At 58.6% G+C, this 22,534-nt stretch overlaps 1 protein-coding gene across 3 annotated transcripts in view; it reads left to right on the top strand.

Annotated features, from left to right (window-relative positions):
• SRC (SRC proto-oncogene, non-receptor tyrosine kinase) overlaps positions 1-22,528 on the top strand; it is a 30,815-nt gene extending 8,287 nt beyond the window's left edge. The window contains exons 2-14 of one of the 3 annotated variants that reach the window (XM_012728434.1): positions 2,154-2,318; positions 3,338-3,594; positions 4,641-4,740; positions 5,606-5,623; positions 12,358-12,456; positions 12,582-12,685; positions 14,282-14,431; positions 15,660-15,815; positions 17,475-17,654; positions 19,109-19,185; positions 19,890-20,043; positions 20,158-20,289; positions 20,566-22,528. In XM_012728434.1, coding sequence (XP_012583888.1) covers positions 3,345-3,594; positions 4,641-4,740; positions 5,606-5,623; positions 12,358-12,456; positions 12,582-12,685; positions 14,282-14,431; positions 15,660-15,815; positions 17,475-17,654; positions 19,109-19,185; positions 19,890-20,043; positions 20,158-20,289; positions 20,566-20,774 — 1,629 coding nt within the window. In that variant the 5' untranslated portion in view covers positions 2,154-2,318; positions 3,338-3,344 and the 3' untranslated portion in view covers positions 20,775-22,528. Of the gene's footprint in view, positions 1-2,118; positions 2,319-3,337; positions 3,595-4,640; positions 4,741-5,605; positions 5,624-12,357; positions 12,457-12,581; positions 12,686-14,281; positions 14,432-15,659; positions 15,816-17,474; positions 17,655-19,108; positions 19,186-19,889; positions 20,044-20,157; positions 20,290-20,565 lie in introns of all 3 variants that reach the window. The other 2 variants (XM_012728435.1, XM_004687205.2) reach the window with 2 other exon arrangements.
• The last annotated feature ends 6 nt before the right edge of the window (positions 22,529-22,534 follow it).

The following is a 22,534-nucleotide window of genomic DNA, read 5'->3' as shown; positions in this document are numbered from 1 at the left end:
AGGTCTCCTCCTTGTTCTCCATCCAGCTTCCTTCTCTTCTTCTCTTCTTTTTCTCTGCTCAGCTCCTGGGTGGGGCAGGGAACCTGGAACTTCCCCTTTTCCTAGGGACCCCCCTGTTACACAGGCACTAGGTGGGCCCATAGTCCCGTGTGTGAAGGCTGCTGGGAGGAGACGCACCTCGATGCTCAGCTCCCTGCCCTCCAGCGTGGCGTTAGCAGCGAGCCCACTGTCCTAAGCACGTTCCCTGTACTTCCCCACTGGTTCTCCCAGCAGCCCTATGAGGTGGGTGCTGTTGTTACCCTCAAGTGACAGAGGAGGAAACTGAGGCGCGGGGTCCCCTGCTGGGGTGGAAGGACTAGGATTCGAACTCAGGCCGTCTGCTCCTGTATCCTGCACCCTGGCTCTTCCCTTGACCTGCCCGCCTCTCTACAAACACTTGTATTTGTTTAATCAGAATCCACCATAAAGACCAAAAGAAACAAAAACAGAAAAAAAGTCCTGCCCAAGCCAACAAACACTGCAGTTGGAAGTCCATGCCACGTTAATCCTGAAAGTCTGCTTCTGCTTTTTCTTGGTTAATGTTAGAGCTTAGGGCCAGGGGCTCTGTTTTCATCCTCATTCCCTCCAAAGAGGCCACTTCTTGGTGCTGCAAGGGTATTGGAGGTCCTCTATGGCACTTTAGCCAAGTACCCCTTCTTCTGTTCTTGATTACCTCCAGTGACTGGGGTCTTACTCTTCAACATTTAGCTCATTTTTAGAAAGTTCTTCATTTAAAAATGAAAATCAGGGCCCGCTCTGGTGTCCCAACGAGTTAAAGCGCAATGCTATGGAGCTATCACAGTCACTGCAGCATGAGTTCCATCCCCAGCCAAGGAGCTGACCCACACGGTGTGGCAGACCTCTCCTGACCCGCCCGCTGCTCCCCTCAGCAGCGTATTTCAGTAGGTCTGCCTGTTCTGCTCCCCACTCTGTCTGTGGTGAAGCCTCTCACCCCCTGCACCGCTGGCCTGTACCCCAGTTAAATATTTATTTATTTATAAATAAATCTATATATTTCTATATAATATTTATATATTTATGTATATAAATATTTATACATACTGAACTGGGGTACAGGTGTAGGGGGTGAGAGGCTCCACCAGAGACAGAGTGGGGAGCAGAACAGGCTGACTGACAAAGTACACTGCTGAGGGGAGCAGCGGGCAGGTCAGGAGAGGTATGTGGTGCCATGTGAGTCACCTCCATGGTGGGGATCGAACTCGTACTAAAGCGGCTGTGGCCAGCTTGCAGTGCTGAGTCCTTACTCGTTGCGCCATCAGAGGGGGCCCAGTAAATAAATCTTAAAAAAAAGAAAACCAGTGCTATGATGCAGTATCAAGGTCGGGGGGGCGATGCTGTGGGGGTGCAGTGGCCGAGGCTGAGCTTCCATCGAGCTTGGGCCTGTGGGGAAGCAGGTCGGCAGGTCCATTGGGACACCGACCCGATGAGAGATTGGCCTTCCTGTCCCAGGCCTGCTGCCCTGCCCTCAGGAGGCCCCAGTGCACCCTCGACCACTACGCAGATCTCCCCAAGGCCTCGCAGTCCCTCTCTGAACAGGCCGGGTGAGAGCACAGGGCCACCCCCACATTTGCCGCTGGGCAACCTGAGGCCCAGAGGGAGCAGGGGCCGGCTGAGGTTCGCACAGGGAGGGGCGTTGGAGAACAGACTTGGCTCAGGGCAGGCAAGTTTAGGGGATTCTTCCCCATCCTCAGACTCCAGAGGGAATTCTGGATTGATTCTAGGGCCTTCAGCACCCCTTGGAGCATAACTGGAACTAGTGTCCCTAGTCTGTCCAACTTCACCCAGGCTCAGCAAGCCCTGACACGTCAGTTACCTGCCTCTCCCGATCGTGCCCGTCATCCCAAAGAGAAGGCAGAGAAGTGAAGTCACCTGCCTGAGGTCACAGAGTTGGTTGGGGGGCCAAACCAGGCCCTGAATTTGGGTGGGGAGCCCACCCTTAACTGGCCTCACTTGGACTTTGGGAGAGTTGAAGGATATTTTACGTCTGAGAAGAGCTTAGCCTTTGGCCTGCCGGCGCCAGAGCCACTGTGCGCTCTCTTTCTAATCATGTTTTCACAGCAGCCTGAGGAGTCTGCTTTGTCCCTGCTTTGCAGGTGAAGATGCTGAGGCCCAGAGAGAGGAAGTGACTTGCCTGGTGTCACACAGCAGGGTGAGGTGGAGCAGGGCCTCTAGTCCAAAACCCTCGACGGCGCTGGTGTTCGTGCTGAGACCCCAGGCTGCTTCCCAGGTCCTCTGGGACAGCGCCCACCTCCCCCCAGGTGAGATGCTGATGCGAGAGGGGCGGCCATGATGGTGGGGAGACCCTGGACAGACTTGGTGGGAGCTGGGGCCCGCCAGGACCTGAGGACAGGGAAAAGGGAGTCAAAAGAGGGGCGAGGCCTCAGTAGACAGCTTGGACTCGGTCTTCTCTGTGTTTCCCACTGTCTACACCTCCCAGGTGTCTGGCTTAGAAGTCGCCTGACTCTTGAATAGTCCCACAGTCACACATTCATTCAGCTGTTTATGAGCAGCTACTGTGCACCATGACTGCTAGTCCATGGGAGCAGCAGTGGATAAGACAAAGGCTGATGACAATTATATAATCCCTTGACATTAAAAAAAAAGTCAAAACTGGATTTTGGTCAGTCAAAAACGGTTATTAAGGAGAGGCGCAAAAATCAGGGAGACTTCAACCAATGAGAGAGGATTTGGAATGCTTCTGCAGGAGGCCACATTTGGGCTGACCACTGAGGGGCGTGTGAGTTGCCCTGGTGAAGGGACCAGGGCAGAGCCTCCCGCGCACAGGGAGCAGCGTGTGCAAAGGCTGGAAACGCCCTTTTTGGAGAAGGGCCTTCGGCAGCCTCCTGCTGCCTTGCCACCTCTGTTGTAGCTTTTGGTCTCTTCCCGGTGTTACACAATTTCATTCAGTCTTGTACTCACCCAATACACCTCTGTAAGCCCTGTTCAGGGTGTCACATGCCAGGGCCATGACTCATATACTGTCTTTGACCGGGGACAGAAACCGTGACTGGGGAGACACTACGAAGGCCAATGCCGATTGCAGGGTGTTTACTCTGTGCTTGGCCTTGTGCCAGGAAATCCTTTATAGGTGCCATGTTACTCCCATTTTGCACATGAAGCCTTAGTTGAAGCTTCAGGCAGCTAACTCACATGAGGAGGCTGGTACCCTTCTTTGGGCCTGATTCCCTGTCTGTGGGATGGAATGGGTGGGGGTGGCGGCTGCTTAGGGGCCCCGGGCGCAAGTATCTCCCTCACCTAGATCCTCTCTCACCTCCAGCAGGACCATGGGCAGCAACAAGAGCAAGCCCAAGGATGCCAGCCAGCGGCGCCGCAGCCTGGAGCCTGCCGAGAACGCCCATGGAGGTGGCGGGGGTGCCTTTCCCACCTCACAGACCCCCAGCAAGCCGGCCTCCACCGATGGCCACCGTGGCCCCAACACGGTCTTCTCCCCTGCCGCTGCTGAGCCCAAGCTCTTTGGAGGCTTCAACTCCTCAGACACGGTCACCTCCCCGCAGAGGACGGGCCCGCTGGCCGGTCAGTGGGCCTGGGGGTGTGGATGTGGGGTGCCCTTGCCATTCTGGCCAGGCCCAGGCTGCTCTGCTAGCTGTGCCCCCTGGGACAGAGAGGCCCCCTCTGTGGGGTTGCTTTTTCTTTCACTCAAGGGGAAGAATTGTCTAGGTTATTGAGGGTTTTCTGGAGGCTAAGGGTGGAGAAGGGCTTATAAACTGGAACGTGTGGGGCACGCTCCATTGCCTTTTGGGGTCCTATCAGATGCAGCGTATAAAAGGGTATCGTCCTGTGCAGTCTGTAGGACTGTAGGTGTGGAAATGAGGTCCAGAGAGAGGGGAGCTCTAAGTCAGGGTCTGAGGGGCTCAGGGCAGGTCTGAAGCTCTTGCCGCATGGTGCAGGCTTTGCTCTGTTTAGCAAGTAGAAATGGGTCAGGACTGATAGCTGCCAGCCTGTGGCTGGGACGCTGGCTAAGAACAAGAAGAGAGCGGTCTTCAGAGCCAGGCCCACAAGGACGTGGGCCCCTGCGCCCTCCGCTGGCACTTTGGGGGTATGGCACCCGCAGGCAAGAAGTGCTTGGAGAGCCGCAGATGTGGTCCAGGAGACTGACGTAGGACAGGAAGCAGGCACATCCCTACAGTCACACACGCAGTCAGCAGCAACTCATACCCAGGATACAAACACACGCTGGGCTGGAGGTGCGGTCACACACACACACACACACACACACTCCACACCCAGGGATCCGTGGATGTGCACCCCCAAGGCCCAGGCACATCCCCAGTGCAGCGTGCACAAAGACATCGACGTGCACAGACAACTCCTGCTCCCCGGGGAAGCTACACACATGCAGCCAAACCCCGCAGCACACGGACACGCGCGGCTGGGAGCGCCACCCCCGACACGCACAGGCTCCCAGGTGATGGGCTGAGGGCAGGTGGTCAGGGCACTCGCGGCACCTCATAGACACCCAAGTGCAACTGGGAGTTTGTGGGTGCTCTCCGCGGGCCGGCCTGGTACCCTCTGCCCGCATACCTGGCTCGCTGTTCTGACGGCCCCGCCCCTCTCCGCAGGTGGCGTGACCACCTTTGTGGCCCTCTATGACTATGAGTCAAGGACAGAGACTGACTTGTCCTTCAAGAAAGGGGAGCGGCTCCAGATTGTCAACAACACGTGAGTCCCCCCCCCTTCCCCAAGGCCCTTTGGCACCCTGGTCCCTGGGCCGGGTTTGGGTCAGCAGGGAAGGGCAGCAGGCAGAGCTGAGCATCCGGCAGACTGCGGGCGGGGAGCTGGCCTGGGCTCACCGCAATGATGTGGGGTGGGCTCTGGGCTCTGGGAGGGCCCCGGGGCCAGGGTCTGCCTTCAGTAACTGGTCAGCACAGCACAGCACCCCAGTTCCCACAAGAGCATGTAGTCAGGGCAGGACTGGGTCCAGGACACAAGACTGCAAAAGAGCAGAGCCTGGAGCCAGACTGTCCCCACAGAGGTGCCCTCATCAGTGACCTCGGCTGGGGGGCCGGGCAGCTGGCTAAGTCAGAGCTCCGGCTGTAGGGCAGACTCCACAGAGTGTTGGGGACCCATCTTAGGGATCTGGTGTGGAGGGCATCTACATACCCAGCATTGGGGTGAGCCCAGCTGACCTATGGAGGGAAGTATATGGGAGGGAGTGAGCCAGTGAGGGGTGGCTGGGGCTCTAGCCGTGGGGTGCGGGTCCTTCCCGTCCTCTCCTCTCTTCTCTACTCCTTTCCCTGCCAAGAGCGCACTGGTGCAACATCTGTTATGGCTGGGGGTGCAGGCTTCGGGTTGTACACCCAGAGGTGGGGCTGTGGGAGGCTTCCCAGTGTAAGGGGATGAGACTCATCCCTGCCACACAGAGGGCAGGGCACAGGGCACAGCCTGCCAGATTCTGGACCTTGGCAGAGTGTTCCCCTCCCCACCCCCAACTGTGGGGACCCTTCTCCCACTTCCTGGCCCATGCTTGCTCCTTCCAGCTCTCTCTCAGCTTCTTCCTCTCTCTGCTTCTCTTGCTGGCCATTAGGAGGAAGGTGGATGTCAGGTGTGTACACACTTTGTGGGCGCTGGGCTGGGCGGGCAGGGCTGGGGCTGGGCTGCATGTGCTTCTGTGTCCCTGCCTGCGGTCTCTGGCTCCCCGGCTGCGGCCCCATCAGCTTCCCCGGCTTATGCCCTCCCACCCCCAAACAGTTTGACTGAGACTGGGAGGGTCCTCCCATCACCCCTGCCACTCCCATCACACGTCCTCCTCATCCACCTTCCTGTGAACTCCTCCCCTTCTGAGCCATCGGCCCAGACTGAGTGCCAGCTGCATGCCGGGTCTGTTGCTGGCCCCCGTGAGGCCTGGTAGAGGAGGCCTCGTCCATGTCCCCTGGGAGCCAGCATGCTGCTGGGAGCCAGGCCCAGCTCAGCCAACGGCTGTCGGAGCATAGGGCCAGGGCTCTGGCATTGGCTGTGTGGCCCCCTCTGGTGGTGACCACAGGGATGGGGAGCTTCAAGCAGGTCCTTGAAGACAACAGTGAAGTCAACGGGAGGAGGTGGTGGAAGGCAAATCCTTTGTAGAGGGGCAGTTTGAGGGAGGGTGTGACTAGGAGGGGGCTGGGTGGGGTGTCTTCAGGGACGTGGAAGATCAAGGGGGTTCTGGACATAGGGTGGAGTTGATCCCTGAGCTTCCTCAAAGGCCTGGCTAAGGAGGGTGGACATCTCCACCTTCTCTCAGCATGCTCATGCTCCCTGCCCGCAAGCATGCTGCTGCCTCTGCCTGAAGTCCCCTGTGTCCCGTGTGTCTGGCAAACTCCTCTTCACCCCTCAAGATCCAGCTCAGGACGGCCTTCTCGGTGAGGCCAAAGAGAGAAGCGGTCCCGAGTGCTGGGCCAGTGCGCTGGGCCATGTCCTCGCCTTTGCTGTCGAGGCAGGCCTTCCAGGGCTGTAGTGTTAGGGGAAGGGCTGTCTCCAGTTGGAAGATGAGGAAACTGAGGCTCAGAGATGTGAAGGCCCTTGCCCACGGTCACACAGCCACCAAGCTGCAGAGCCAGGATTGGAACCTGGGCAGCGGCTCTCTCCCTTCCTCCGGCTGCTCTTCCCGCCGGGAGAGGCCTCCCCAGCTTTCAGCCAGCTGCCTCTGACGTATCTGCATCCAGTGCTCCTGAACTTCTCTGTGGTGCCAGCTGCTGTGTCTGCCTCCCCCAAACGGGGGTTCCTTGAGGGCTGCTCTCAGGCCACGTTTCCAGGTCCCCACATAGCACCCTGGGGGTGCCCTGCTGGTGCTGGTGAACAAGAGGAAGGAACAGGAATGAAGTAGCCACTTACACTGTGCCCTGCATGGGGAGGGCTCATGCTGCGTGAGCACTTTTAGTTGTGTTGTGGAACTGATGTTTCACCACAGTCCCGAGAAGTGGAGATTCTCACCTGCTCCATTTTACAGATGAGGAAACCGAGGCCCAGAGGGGTGGGATAATTTGTTCAAGGTCACACAGCTAGTGGTGGCAGGCCTGGGAGGGGCAGGCAGGCCATCTGGGCCTCAGGGCTGAGGGAGGTGCAGGAGGGAGGAGGGGGTGTGGCCATGCAGGGGGGATGAGGCAGGATGGTGGCCCGGGGAACCTCCCCCATGGTTATGGGGAAAGGTCGGGATCACAGCCTGAGCACAGGGATGGTGCAGAAAGGCTCTGAAAACTGAGCCCCGCTTCTTGCTTTTGTTCAGCCTCTTTCCTTCCTCCCTCCCTCCTGCCTTCCAGGGTGAACTGGGGCCTGTTTGGCCTGGCCTGGGGCTGCCAGGAGGGCCGGGAGAGATGGGAGAGATGGGCTGGCTCTGGGAAGCCCTGGGGTGGACAGTGAGGCTCTCTGATTGGAGGGTGGGGGGCAGTGCTCAGCTGCCCTGTCACCTGAGGTAGTTGTCTGCAGTGGGGTGGTGGACAGCTGTGGGGCGAGGGGGCAGCATTAGAGGAAGAGGAGGGGTAGTGAGCTTGGGGCTTAGTGAAAAACGAATCAGCTCAATTTGAGGTTCCCAGGCCGCAAATTTCACCAGGAAGTAACCCGCATGTCCTCCACTGTTGCTGGGTCATGCTTTGTCACTGTTCTGGCCTCCATCCCCACGAGCCCCTACCCTGGGTGACTTGGGGCTAGCCTACGGCTGACTGGGTGTCAGGGAAGATGGGGAACTTATGGATGAGGCCATGTCTAGGGATTTGGCCAAGGCTGGCTGGGTTGGGGTCTTCATGAAAGTAGGCCTGCCACCTGGATCCCCCCGTCCTGCCACCATGCTCCCCCAGTCCTGCCACCTTGCTCCCCCCATCCTGCCACCTTGCTCCCCTGTGCTGACACCTTGCTCCCCGAATCCTGCCACTTTGCTCCCCCCGTCCTCCACCTTGCTCCCCCCATCCTGCCACCTTGCTCCCCAGTCCTGCCACCTTGCTCCCCAGTCCTGCCACCTTGCTCCCCCAGTCCTGCCAAATGGCCCAGGTCCTCCGACCCTGGGTTTGTGTGACCGTGGTCTGAGGAAGCCCACTGGGGTCTGAAGTCTGGCTCCTGAGCCCCCCACCGTGGGGCATGAATCCCACGAGTCAGGGGCTCCTCTGGGTCTGCTGGAAGGTGGCCGCTTTCTCCATCCGGATCCCAGCAGCTTTTGGGGGAGCCCTCTAGCAGGCATGGCCAAGACACAGTGTTTCAGCTGACCTCTGCCCCTGCTCTGGGCTCTCCAGGGCTACTCCCAGCACAGGGCACAGGACACCTTCCTCCTGCTCACAACCTGCCCCGGCCTCATCCTGCCCGCACTCTGCAGTGACCATGTGTCCAGGCCTTGGGCCTGTAAAGTGTCCGTCTGAGCTGTGCCCATCTGCCCCACTTAGCTGCAAGCCCAGAGTGTTTCCATGGCCAGTCCCAGCAGCCCAGTGAGCTAGATAAAGGTGGCCAAAGTGCCATTCCCCTGGCCACATGCCAGCATGGTCAGCATGAAGAACAGTGCCCAAAAGGAGGATCCCGAGGCTCAGAGAGGTGAGGTCAGGTGCCTGAGGTCACACAGCTGGAATAGCAGGGAGGACGCAGATCCGCAGCCCTGGGACTCCCTGTGCACTGCTTTCTCCTCTGGCCATACGAGGGGGAGCGATAAGGCAGGGAATGGGTGCGGGTCCATCTCCTCCTCCTGCCCATCAGATAAGGCCCAGGCCCCGGGAAGCTGCCCTGCACAGTGAATTTGCTCAACCTGATGGATTGCGGCTGCTGTCACCTCTGCAGCGGGCTCTGGTTGGCGTCCCTGCTGCATGGGCTGCTCCGAGCGTGTGTGGGGCCTCCCAGGTGGGAGCAGTCCCGGGCTCTCGGCAGAGGCAGCCTCCCAGTGGTCTGGAGGCTCAAACCTGGAACCGCCCAAGGCTGTTGACATGGGCAGGTCAGGCTTGCTAGGCCCGTTCCACAGGTGGGTAGCCTGAGGCCCAGGTGATCATCACCGTAATTCTCCCACCTGCCCCTGGTTGGATGCTGACCGACTCACACGCTTCACCTCCAAGGGAGGGTGTGTGCATATCGCCTTTCTACAGATGAGGAAACTGAGGCCTAGAGAGGACAGGGTGTTTGCCCAAGGTCACACAGCACAGCCTTCGGGGACACTGCCTGAGCAGGTTTGCTTTTTGTCAACATCCTGGAGGGCCCTGCCTGGTGGCACAGTGGGCTAAAGCGCAGCACTCTGCAGCTCTCCACAGCAGCTTCAAACCCCACCCCCCACCCCCCCACCCCGGCCAGGGAGTGACCACAGGGGGCAGGGGGCGGCAGACCTCTCCTGGCCCGCCCGCTGCTCCCCTCAGCAGTGTACTTCGTCATCTGCCTTCTCTGCTCCCCACTCTGTCTCTGGTGAACCTTATCACTGTCCCTGCACCTCTGGCCTGTACCCCAGTTCTGTATGCATAAACAAATAAATCTTTAAAAAAGAATAAATAAAAATATCCTGGATTGGGAAGGGGCACTGCAGAGGAACAGGTTTAATTATTTTTTTTTTAGCCAAACCAAGATAATAGAGCAGGTGTCCAGCTCGTCCATGGGGAGCCCCTACTTTGTGCCAGCCCTGTGCTGGTATTTTACACCCTTGGAGGGGAATGAACATCCCCATCCTGCAGATGTAGAGACCAGCGGGACCCCAGCAGGGTCTGCATAGCACCCACGGGCTTCTCAGGCTGGTGGCCAGGCTGAAGGGGGACCTGGGGCACTCTGCGATCACAGTGTACCTCCATCCTGGCCCTTGTACAATAAGCGCCAAACTGGACCCTGAAGTCTGAAATTCCCACACTCACGTCTGGGCTAAAGTGGGAAGCTGGACGCTGTGGCAAGTCTGAGAAATGTGGGCAGCATTGAGCACCCTTGTTGCTGGCCCTGCTCAGCTGGCCTCTGGGCACATGCTTCTTTCTGGCCTTCCCCTCTGGGTGGGTGCTCCCCCGAGGCCATTCTGCTTGCAGACTGTCTTTGTCAATCTGTCTCGTTTTGTGGCCTCTGCCCCAGACCTCTGCCCAGTTCTGGTAAGGCCGGTCTCCTGTCCCCAGCCTGCTGCCTCCTCCTGTTTCTTATCCTACCTAGATGGCTCCTCAAGGGTCTCTGAGTCTCTAAACGGCCAGGAGAGCCTGCATGGGTCCAGAAGAGCCTGCTGTGTCTGGATGCAGGCATTCGCTCTGCACTGACTCGCTGTGTGACTTGGGTAAAGCACGGCCCCTCTCTGTGTGGATTTTCCCCACTGGTGATATGAAGGCTTTGTACTGAATAATGTCACTTGCTCCCTGTGACTTGAGTCCTTGCTTAATAGCTTTGAGCACATCTCTGCCCTGTTCTGTGCCTCAGTTTCTCCAGCTCTACAGAGAAAGTGCTGGGCTATTCTAGCCTGAGAGCTGTGTGTCCTTGGGCTAGTCCCTCAACATCTCTGAGCCATGGCTCCCTCATCTGGGAGCTGAGACCTGTCTTCCTTCCTTACAGGGTGACCTTGAGGCTAAAGGGGGGACAAACAGGGTAGACACCCCTAGGAGGTGGACGGAAGCCCTGGGCATCCAAGAGCTTCTTTCCTCTTGGACGTGGGCCTTGTGCCCCTGCTCCGTGCCCACCCCCCGCCCCACATCCTGCAGAAACCTCCATGTGAGCTTGTGCCCTGCTCAAGTGCGCTTGCAGCCTCGGACAGCTACGTCAGCCATGCAGCCCTTTTGTTTCACTCCGGCCTGGCCCAGCAGCTGAGTCTCGCGTTTGGATGCTTGCCTCCATTCTGACAGGTCCTCAGGGGGCAACCCCAGCCCTGCTGCTCCCAGACTCAATTCTCCATCTTTAAAATGGGCTGAAGAATACGGGTCAGGGGCTGCTCAGGAGACTGGGAGCCAGGGCTTCTGGTCCGGTTCCAGGCTGTGTGACTGTGAGCAAGGGCCTTTCTCTCTCTGGACCCTGGCGATGGGGAGGGGCCCATCCTGCCCAGAGGCCCCAAGGCAGCCTGGAGTTGAGCAGCTCAGCCAGTCAGCGCACCTTGCACGAGTAGGGGAGCGTTCCTTCTTCTCTGGGGGCAGGAGCCTGGTGTGTGACCTTGAGCAGAGGCCTTTGCTTCTCTGGCTTAAATCTTCCCATCTGCATTGCAGGAAGGGGTAGGAACTGGGCCCTAGTTCCCAGGCAGCCCTTCCCAGTGGCCTCCCTTCACCCCCACAGACCCTCTCCTTCTCCCTTTGGTTGCTCTGTGGCTGCCCCGCCTGGTCCCCCATCGCCCGCACTGTCCCCAGCACCGCCTGGCTCTCCTGCTCTCCCCGCCACTCTTCCTGCCACTCTCACCACCCCCATCTCTGCCTCTTCTTTCCCGTTGGGCTCTCGCTTTCTCCTCCCTCCTCTGTGTCTCTGGACCCCCGCTCCAGCCAGACCTGGTTCACATTCAGATGGCTGCAAAGGTACTTCCACCCCTTCCCCACTCCCCCTGGCCCAGGGGACCTGACCAGACCATGCAGGGGACTCCTCCCTGGCCCTCTCCTTCTCCTCCTGCTCCTCTTCCTCCTCCTCCTTCTCCTCCTCAGGGGCACTTAGTGTAGAAATACCCTGGGCATTGGGGCTCTTTAACCTCAGACCCCTTTGACATGACTGTGTGTGACTTTGGGCAAGTTGCGGCCCCCTCTGGCCTCAGTTTCCCCTCTAGGTGGGCAAGCCGCAGGAGACCTGCAGATTTCAGCTGAGGAGCCCTCTAGGTGTGACCTGTAACTTGTGACAAATGCGAGCCTCATTCTAGATTGCAGGGTTGGTGTTTGGATTGTCATCAAGCCCCACCACCACCCCCAGCCGCCTCCTCTCTGGTCTTCTCACTAGCTCCTAGGATTGCACTTTGGAATCTCAGGGCTTGGGTGGCTTTGAAGGTGGGGATTTGCCATTCATGCCAGGCAGGGATCTTCTCGCCTGTTACAACTTGCTTGCTCCCCAGAGACACGTGCTCCCTCCCAAGGCAGCTCTCTGCATCTTGAGATGATTTAGTTTACCTGGAGGAAGCGGATCCTGTCCCATGACAGTGCCCCTGTGAAGTGGGGCCTCAGGCTGGCCAGGGTCAGCCCTCCCACAGTCCTGGACAAAGCCTGTCTGCATAAGCTTTGGCTAAGAGGCATCTGGGCCAGGGAGGGGAGCGGTTTCAGGCCAGCTGGGCCTAGCAGGCTGCGAGAACCCAAGCTGGTGTCCCTGCGCCCTGGACCTCCCTTGGCCTGGGGGGTGGGGGGGCAGCATTGCACCTGTGAGGACAGCAGGCACCCAGGGCCCAGTACTGATGGCTGCCTTCTCCTTTGCTCCCTGCCCCCTGCTCAGAGAGGGAGACTGGTGGCTGGCCCACTCGCTCAGCACAGGCCAGACGGGCTACATCCCCAGCAACTACGTGGCACCTTCAGACTCCATCCAGGCTGAGGAGTGAGTATCCGTGCCAGTTTCCTGCTGATGTCCTGGGTTGAAGTGGGGGAGTTCTGGCTGCCTGGGCCAGGGAGAGGGGTTGCGGTGGGGGGAGCCTCCCGACTCTCCTCTTCCTCCTGCCCCAGGTGGTACTTTGGCAAGATCACCAGGCGGGAGTCAGAGCGGTTACTGCTCAATGCCGAGAATCCAAGAGGGACCTTCCTCGTTCGAGAAAGCGAGACCACGAAAGGTACACGCACCCCTGCTGGCCAGTGTGGGTTGCCTGAGCTGGGTGTTGCAGAATGAATAGGAGTTTGGTATAGGGGCTGAGGTGGGAGGAGCTTGCCAGTAGATGGAATGGGAGGGTCAGGGTACATTTCGGGATGCTGGATGATGTGGGGTGGCTAGAGGCGCAGCCCAAGATGACGCTTGGCCTCTCTGGCCTCAGTTTCCTCAAATGGGGAGTGGACACAGCTCGTTAGGTGGTCTGAGGGTCGGTTTGTTCCCCAGGCAGGTGTTGAGCAGTGGGCCCCTCTCCTTCCCCTTCTCCAGGGGCCTCTAAGTCCGGGCTGGGTGCTGGAGCCTGGCTTGGCCCTTCTCCCATTAGTGCTGCTGTCCCCTCCCCCCCTGCTTCTCTGGAGCCCTCTGAAAGTGGTTGCAGGCCCCATCACCATGGCAACAGAGCTGGCCCCTTCCTGTGGGCCTGGGGCTCAGCAGGAGACGGGGAAGCAGAGCATCCGTGGCAGACGTGTGCATTTATACACAGCATGTGCACACACGTGTGGGCCCAGGCGTGTGTACGTGTGGGATTGTCTGTGTTGCTGCATGGGAGTGCGTTGTTGCGGGCCTGGGGGCGTGTACCCGTGTGAGCGTGTAGCCGTGGGGCACAGACACGCCTGTGTGTGTGCATGTGTAGCTCAGGTTTCGCTTGGGGCTCAGACCTGTGGCTCTGCTGACACGTGGTGGGCCAGTGCAGGCTTTGGGTTGGAGCCCCGCTGTGCGCTTGACTTGCTGGGTGAGTGATGCCAGGCCAGTTGGTTCCCCTCCTGGCGCCTCAGCTCTTCGCTACACCAGAGAGCATGACCAGAGTGGAGGAGGGCTGGCCTTCCAGCATGATCCCTGTGCTGGAATTGCCCCACAGGGAGGCAGAGAATGTTCTCAGACCCTGGGAGCCTCTACCCCTACCTCTGGCGCTCAGCCTGTTCCCAGATGCCGTCCCAGCTCACAGAGGCTCCTAGCCAGGCCTCCTGGCCAGGAGGAAGCTTCCAGCCAAAGGTTTTTCTAGGCTGAAGGGAAGCGGGGAGGGGCGACACCCGGTGGCCCAGCTCAGCCTCGGCAGCCTCCTGGCCACGCCCAACCTGTCTGGCTGCAGCCTCGGACATCCTGAGCCTGGTGGTCTTCCCAGGGGCGGCCCACCGACAGCGCACGGCTGGGCACACCTGGAGAGGGGCAGCAGTTAGGCCATTCACAGCTCACAGCAAACACTTCCTGAGCACCCACTGCAACAGCTGCCCTTATTTTGGGTCTCGCTGAGACTTCCCAGCAGCCCTGAGAGTATCCCCACAGGCAAGGCAGGACACTGAGGCCCAGAGGGAGCAAGCGACGTTTGCAGGTCACTCAGTTGGGGCAGACACCTGCACTTTGCAAGTCTGGCCAAGGTCATGCTCTTCTGCTGCGCCCCACCTTGGTGCAGGGTCCTGCGGGGTCCCGAGACCAGTGGGCCCGACCGGCTCTGCTTCGGCCGGGGGCAGCAGCCCTGTCCTTCCTTCCCGCCTGTGTTGGGAGGCCCTGGGGAGGGCCCTCGGGGCGGTGCAGCACAGTGACGGCGGCGTCTGGCCTGGCCTAGGCGCCTACTGCCTCTCGGTGTCCGACTTCGACAACGCCAAGGGCCTCAACGTGAAGCACTACAAGATCCGCAAACTCGACAGCGGCGGCTTCTACATCACCTCCCGCACCCAGTTCAACAGTCTGCAGCAGCTGGTGGCCTACTACTCCAGTGAGTCCGGGGGTGCAGCCCCCCGCCCCCGCCAGGGGCCAGCAGGCTGCAGTGCCATGCTGTGCCCTGTCCCGGGGAGTGCACTCCCCCTTCCCTCTGGCTGCTTCCCTTCTTCCTTTGCCCTCTCCCCCGCTTCCCCCTCCCCCTCCTTTTCTCCTGGTGCCTTCTTCCAACCCCCCCCCACCTCCTTTCTCTTCCTCTGCCACTGCCTGGTGAGGAGGGGGCTGCCAGGAGGCTTGAGGGGAAGAGAGGGGCTTAGGCGGGTGTCATCTATCCCTGCAGCCCTAGGACCCGTCTGAACCGGTTACTGGGAGAGGAGGAGAGGCAGCTTCATCATCTCAGGGGAGGGGAGAACAGCAGGGGAGCAGCTGGCCAGGGTACCCGGCCATAAGCACTGAAGGCCACGGCCAGTGCAACCTGCGTCTGGTCTCGTGACGCCCATGCGGCCTGGGGGCTGTGGCCTGTGTGCAGGTGTGGCCTGTCCTGAGCAGCCCCGCTGTCAGCTGGGCCCTTCCCTAGGTCTCTCTCCACTCAGTCCTGGCCACCATGCTCTATCCCTGTGGCCATCACTGTCGGGTTCATTCTGAACCCTGTTTCCCCAGATCAAGCCCTTCAGGGGTTACTTGCCAGGGGTTACTAGGTGGCCTCCTTGACCTGGGTGGTCTAAGCCCTGCTGGCTTCCACTGACTTCTCTTACAGCACCCCACCCCAGCCCCCTTCCAACCCAGCAGCTCTGTTCCTCTCTCACAACCCTTGTCCAGGCTACACCCCCTGCCCGGAGCGCTGTTCCCTAGTGAGCCCCTCTTCCTCCTGCAGACCCAAGCCCAGGTTCTTGCTCCAGGAAGCCTTTCTGTCCAGCTCACCTGCTGTGCACACAGCTCTCTTCCATCACTCGCATGATCCTGGGAGGTGGTGAGGGGAGTTGGGGGTCCCTCCTGGACTGTGAGGGTTCTAGGGCTGGATTGCGCTGGATTTGTCCCCTGCTGGGTGCCTGGCACCTGCCTCTGACCCTTCCCCCCACCTTCCAGTCTGACCAATGAATGAGTGCTTTGGTGGATAGACGCATGAGGCATCACAGGCCTGTGTGGGTGAAGAATGTAGACACCCGGCCTGGGGGGGCCTTCTGTGTCCCCTGAATCCTGTATGTCAACCACATGTGGGTCTACACGGTGGGACTGGATGGTCCTAGGGCGGACGGCCAGACTGACACCAGCCCCTGCCTCTCCAGAACACGCCGATGGCCTGTGCCACCGCCTCACCACTGTGTGCCCCACGTCCAAGCCTCAGACTCAGGGCCTGGCCAAGGATGCCTGGGAGATCCCCCGGGAGTCGCTGCGGCTGGAGGTCAAGCTGGGCCAGGGCTGCTTTGGAGAGGTGTGGATGGGTAAGACCTTGCCCCTGCCCCCCCAGAGTGACCACACGCCCTCAGGGGGACTTTGGTGTCCCACCTGTGAGCCAGGCGGGTGTCCATCCTGCGAGGCAACTTGGGGACCCGTGCCCCTTCCCTTCACCTCCATGAGTCTCAGTTGCTTTTACTGAACAGTGGGCTGTGTTTCAATGTGGACCTCCCCCAGGGGTAGCTGGCGTGGAGTTGGGGTCTCCCCTTCTCCCACAGACCATGGCACCTTTCTGCAAAGAGCTGTTGGGCTGGGCATGCAACTCCCCAATGACCTGTGCGACCTGGGTCAGGTGGCCTCACAATGAGCCAGCATCCTCCCCGCCGGGAAAGCCCCCATCTGGGAGTGGTGGGTTTGAGAGGAGCTGCAGCCTTAGGAGGGGCTGCTGGGAAGTACAGGGTCCGGCATGTCCTTGGCCAGTTAGCGATCTTCTGTCTGACTGGGGGGAAATGGCGAAACTACCCTTGCCAACAAACCCCATGCTGCCCCAGTGAAGCCCAGACCCTCCTGCAGGGTCCTGGATGTCAGGTGGGCTGGGCTGGCTTGGAGGTCGGTGGCGTCCCCAGAGGCCATTCTGTTGTCAAGATGGTTTGTCTGAGCCTCAGCATTTACTGTGTCGCTGACCTCACTCTCCTCCCTAGAGGAAGAGGTGAGAGGGGAGAACAATCAGGACTGCAGGGACAGCCTGGAGCTGGCCGTCAGGCCAGGTCAGGGCAGCAGAAGGGCAGCGTAGGTAGGCTTGGAGCTGGGGAGCGGAGTGGGGACCTGGCGGCCAAGCGCAGACTCAAAACGCATGACACTGGGCTAAGGCTGTTTTGGTGGAAGCGAAGTTCATTCCTGGCTTGGCGTGCCATGGGAGAGGGGCCCTCTTCCTCCCTGGACCCTCCAGGTGGACCCGTGAAGTGCCAGGTAGGGATCCCCAGGTGGCCCGGGGCTAAGAGGTGGGGCTGAGGCCCAGCACGCAGGTGGAAGCTCAGAGACTGGAAGGAGCCCATCAAAGGGGCTGCGGGCCCCGCTGGGACAAAAACTCAGGGTACACCCACTGATCTAGAACACAGCTCTCCCCACAGCCTGGCCACTTACAAAACAGATCATGGTTAAATGACAGCTGCAGCTGTTGTTTACTACTGAGCCCGTATAGAGGTAGGGCCCAGTGGCTGCAGATGCTATAGTATCCCCATTTGCCAGACGAGGAAGCCCAGACTCATAGAGGCAGCTGACTCACTCATGTCTCCCTGCTGGCAGGAGGCAGAAGTGGGCATCCTGGTGCAGCCAGTGTGACCCCCGAGCCTTTGTACTTAGTTTGACACCTTAGTTTTTGCAGAGTGTGATTCTGTACTCTGGTGGCCTTGATCTGGGGTCAGCTCCGCCTCAGCCTGCTTTAGGGGATATTCCCAGTAACAAAGTTCTAATGACAGCTGCTGTTTCTGCACCATGCACCAAAGACGCATTTAATCCCTGTAACAGCCCCATGAGTTTTGTGCCGATTTTATAGAAGGGAACCCTGCAGGTCAGAAAGGTCCTGGACCTAGGCTGGGCTTGTCACATGGCTAGGGAGGCCAGAGCTGAAATTGGTACCCAGCTGGACAGATCTGGGTCCCTGTGGGGTCTCCGCTGAGGCAGCCTGTGCCCCCTCCCCTACACAGGGACCTGGAACGGCACCACCAGGGTGGCCATCAAAACCCTGAAGCCGGGCACAATGTCTCCAGAGGCCTTCCTGCAGGAGGCCCAGGTCATGAAGAAACTGAGGCATGAGAAGCTGGTGCAGCTGTACGCGGTGGTGTCAGAGGAGCCCATCTACATCGTCACGGAGTACATGAGCAAGGGTGAGCCTGAGTGAGCAGCACAGAGATGCGGTAGCCCCCCTCCCCCCCACCCTGGGCGCCCTGCAAATCGGGTGCCCACGCAGCAGATGGGACACGGCTCTCTCCCCCCAGGTCTAGAATGTTCATCTCTAATGGTGAAATGGACTTGGATTAATTTCTCATGTCAGTGGAACTTTAAAAAAAATTCTTTTTAATTGACGTGACATTGGTTTATAACATGTTGAAGGTTTCGAGTTTACAGCCATCTGTGAGCATCGCTCTATACAGCACCATTCTTGCCACCAAAAGCTTAGTTCCCTCTGGCACTATACAGTTGACCCCTATTACCCGATGTCCTGCCCCTCTCTTCTGGGAACCACTATTTCATTCTTAAAGAGCTTGTTTTGTGTTTTGTTCATTCATCTTCTACATGAGGAGGAGTAGAGGATTCATCATCTGAGTTATTGTCCACCTGACTTTTATCACTTGGCATAGTATTCTCCAGGTCCATCCATGTTTTGCCAGTGGCAAGATTCCAGCTGTTCTTTTTCTTAGCTGAGTAGTATTCCACTATGTATCTATGCCCCATCTTTATCCTCTTTATTCACACACCTGTCATGGGCCTTCGGTTGTTTCTAACTCTTCATTGCTGGGAATAATGCTACATTATTAAATTATGGGTTAATCTACTTCTTCAAATTAGTGTTTTTGTAGTCTTTGGATAGACACCTGGCAAGGGGGTAACTGGATCTTTTTTCATTTTTGTGATTTTTCACAATGAATCTCATCTCCCCCAGTTTGCTGGTTTCTAAAGTTAGTTACCATTTGGGGGCTAAAAGAAAATCCCTCAAACCTTACAAGTGGAGTCACATCTAGGTCAAGTTCCTGTCTTGACCTTACGTGGTTTTAAAATTATTTATTTTCTGAAATTCCACTTTTGGAGGAATAACTTACATGTGAAAAAATACACCTGTTTTAAAAATCCAGTTAATGATTTTAACAAGTGGCTACTCTGTGACTCCATTAACACAATAGAATTTTAAGCATCTCCATTACCCTAGAAATCTCCTTTTGTAGACAGTTCTCTCTAGCCCTAAGTCCAGGTGGCCCACGATGTATTTTCTGTATCATGGATTTATTTATTCTAGAACTTCGCGCATACCATCTTTGCTGTCTGAGGTTCTTCTTTATTGTGTGTGTCAATAGCTTGCTCCTTTTTTATTTTACCTTTTCACTGCTGAGTGATAACCGTTGTATGGCTGCACCAGTTTATGCTCCCAGAGGTAGACTTTTGGTCTTGCTTTTTGAGTGACCAAGTGCTGAGAGAGACTCTATTCAGAGATGGGTTTATATGAAATCTCTGTGCTGGCCAAAGCAAGGCCAGCTGGCCCAGGAGGACGTGAGCTACTAGGAATGACCGTTCCCTGGCCCAGGGAACACAGGGTTGAGGTTAGACCTGCTTTCTTTCTGCCCAGGGAGTTTGCTGGATTTTCTCAAGGGGGAGACGGGCAAGTACTTGCGGCTGCCTCAGCTGGTGGACATGGCTGCTCAGGTGAGTCGCCCCTCCCATCCCCACCCACTGCGGCCCTCAAGTTCCGGCCCACTTGGCTCAGCCGGTTTGGGCTCTTTTGCGTGTCCCCTCCCTCTGCCTTGGCTGCCCCCCCCCCCGTCTCTGATCTTGCCACATGTATTGTTGGAACCCTTACACACACTCTTAAGTGGTAGTTTTGGGCACAGGGAAGAGTCCTGATCTGGGTAGCAAAAGTAACTGACTTGCTATGGGACTTCAGGCCTCGGTTTTCTTCTCTGCGAAGGCCATTTGGTCACTCACAAATGCATGTTTTTAAACTTAACCCTGTCACAAGCAAGGGAGTGGGGTGGATGGATGGCTGTTCTTCCATTTGCTGGCTGAGAAAACGGGGCCTTGGGGCTGGGGCAGCAGACAGGACCTCATACTTAGCTGTGTCTGTGGACCACCCAGGGCCTCTTTTTTGGGGCAGGGTACCCCATTCCCCTGGCTGTATCTGGCCTTGTACCTCTCCCTTGCCTTTTGCTCCCTCCTCCAGCTCAGCCTGGCCCTACTTTTTATGCCGGGGGGTACTTACTGTACACTGACTTCACTGGCCTGCAGGAGTGGGGACGTCAGGGTGTTGGGCTGGCTTCCCACCCCCGGAGTAGCACACGCCCGGGCACACGACCATGACCTGGGAAGATCGCGGGGGGCTGATGAGCCTGGTGTCTGGGCTCTGCCTACAGATCGCCTCCGGCATGGCATACGTGGAGCGGATGAACTACGTCCACCGGGACCTCCGAGCAGCCAACATCCTGGTCGGCGAGAACTTGGTGTGCAAAGTGGCTGACTTTGGGCTGGCCCGACTCATCGAAGACAATGAGTACACAGCCCGGCAAGGTGGGCAGGGTCCGGGCTGCCGTGTGGCCTCTTCTCCGACTCACGTGGGGATGAGAGTGGTGCCTGGCAGCCCTGACATCCTGCTGAGCATCCCTCTGCCTTTCTTCCCTGTAGGCGCCAAGTTCCCCATCAAGTGGACAGCTCCGGAAGCTGCCCTCTACGGCCGGTTCACCATCAAGTCAGATGTGTGGTCCTTTGGGATCCTGCTGACGGAGCTCACCACAAAGGGGCGGGTGCCCTACCCTGGTAAGGGGATTCCCTGCGGTCCACCTTTACTCCCTGTACCCCACTGTCCTGGTGATCTTGGGAAGACACACCCCTTCCCGGGCTTCAGTGTCCCCATCTTACAACAAACGGATTGAACATCTGACCTTGGAGTCTGCTGTGGCCTGGGCTCCCAGCCCAGGGAGGAAGCTCACCTGCCGGCACTGTTCCGGGATGCCCCCTGTGCCGTCCCCGTCAGCTTCCCCCACCCCCTTTCCTCGCTGGAGCCAGTCTCCTCACCCCTCCGTCTGCTCGCAGGGATGGTGAATCGCGAGGTGCTGGACCAGGTGGAGAGGGGCTACCGGATGCCCTGCCCGCCAGAGTGTCCCGAGTCCTTGCACGACCTCATGTGCCAGTGCTGGCGGAAGGAGCCGGAGGAGAGGCCCACCTTCGAGTACCTGCAGGCCTTCCTGGAGGACTACTTCACGTCTACCGAACCCCAATACCAGCCCGGAGAGAATCTATAGGGAGCAGGCGGCGGGCCAGGCTGGCTTCTTGGCTTGGCTGTAGGGCTGGGTGGCCCCCGACAGGGGTCTTGCCGCTCTCTGCCTGCCCACGGTGATCCTCTCGGAGGGACGAGGCCCCTCCCTCTTTTGTGGCATGGATGGGCCTGGGGCCTGGGGCCGCCCACGAGGGTGGGGTCCAAGGCAAGCACAGTGACTGTGTCCTGGCTCCTGCCCCAGCCACGTCCTCCTCCCTGCATTCCCCCCTGGGGCTCGTGTCTCAGCAGGAGGAACTGGGAAGGGGCTGAGGGCGCTCTCTCCAGCCTCGGCCTGCTCCATGCATCGGCTCCTGCCTGCCCTCCAGGCTGCCCCAGGTCTGTCTGCAGAGCTGCCAAAGCGCCTTTCCAAAGAGGCCTGCCTGCCAGTCTGCCCCTGGCCACCCATTTCTGAGACACCTGTTGGTGGGGGCCACCGGGTCCAGACCCCTCTGTCGCAGCTCCCAGGCTGGATAGCCTGAGACCGAGCTTGCGCTGAGGATGGTGGTTGGGTGGGTACCCCCTTCAAGGACTTGAGGGACCTTCGACACCAAGTCTTGTTCCCCTGGCAGTCGTGGGCAAATGAGCCCAGAGAGGAATGTGACTTGTCCAAGGCCACAGAACAGTTCAGGTTGAGGTGGGATTGGATCTCGGTGCTCCCTCTGTCTTCCTCAGGAACCAACAAGATTGTGCTCAGAGGCATCATTGACGGACAGGGCACCCAAGACTTGGGGCCTGAGGGTGGGTTAGAGATAGCTGAGAGAGTCCCATTGCCACTGTCTACTGGGCGGGGCTGTTGTGGCAAGAGAGAGTGGAGGGTGGTGGGGGCTGGGCTAGGAATGAGGGGCCAGGGTGCGGGTTACGGAGACAGCTTCATTCATTCATGGGTGGTCTTCAGCCTTCGGAGATGGTCACCCATGAGCAGGAGTGAGCGCCTTGACTCTGGTGGCAACCAAGCAGAAGGAGAGGATCCAAGTCATCGGGGGGCCCTGGCCCTGGCAGCAGGAAGCTACCCCAAGTTTTTCTCCCCCAATTTGTCCTGTGCCATTTCAATGTTCTCCTCCTCAAGCGGGCACCCCGTGAGCTCATGAGTAGGAAAGGGGGCGCCTAGGTCGGGAGGCGCGGCCACCAGGATGTCCACTGCCATGGACACGTGTGCCAGGGCGCGGTGAGACCTCGTGGGTCCCCCGCTCCGCTCTGCCTCCGTGGTCTGCGCAGCCGCCCTGCTCTGGAGCGGGCCCTGTGGCCTGGTGAGCCCGCTCGGGGCGGAAGGCGGCTGTTGTGACCCCAGCTCTGCTGTTCAATTTCGGGGTATGTGGTGGCTTCTCCCTGAGCCCCTGTGCTGAAAGGGACGACTGGCAGTTTCTGAGCATCTTGCCAAGGGCCCCTTTGTGTTCGTGTGTGTGTGTGTGTGTGTGTGTCTCCATGTGTGTCCATATTTAACATGTAAAAATGCCCCTACTCTGTCCCCAAGACACGTTGTACATTTCACCCACAGCCCCCCATCATAGCAATAACATTCCTGCTGCCAGGGGTTCTAGAGCCAGCTGGGCCCTGCCAGCAGGGAAGGAGGCCAAGTGGTGCCTGCCTATGAAATTCCAGCTTTTCCTTTCACACATGTCTGTTACCCAAGCCTGTCCCAGTCCAGTCTGGGCTTGCCTACCCCACTGTGCTCTCAGATCCCCTCCACTTGGCAAGGCCCTTTCTGTAAGACGGCCTAATACTGTCCTTTTTTTTTTTTTTTTTTTT

Source organism: Condylura cristata, unplaced genomic scaffold, assembly GCF_000260355.1.
Source record: "Condylura cristata isolate star-nosed mole 26May11 unplaced genomic scaffold, ConCri1.0 scaffold00022, whole genome shotgun sequence".
NCBI classification, from domain to species: domain Eukaryota; kingdom Metazoa; phylum Chordata; class Mammalia; order Eulipotyphla; family Talpidae; genus Condylura; species Condylura cristata.
The sequence above is the reverse complement of the archived record's forward strand: the minus strand, read 5'-3'. Positions and strand labels throughout refer to the sequence as shown.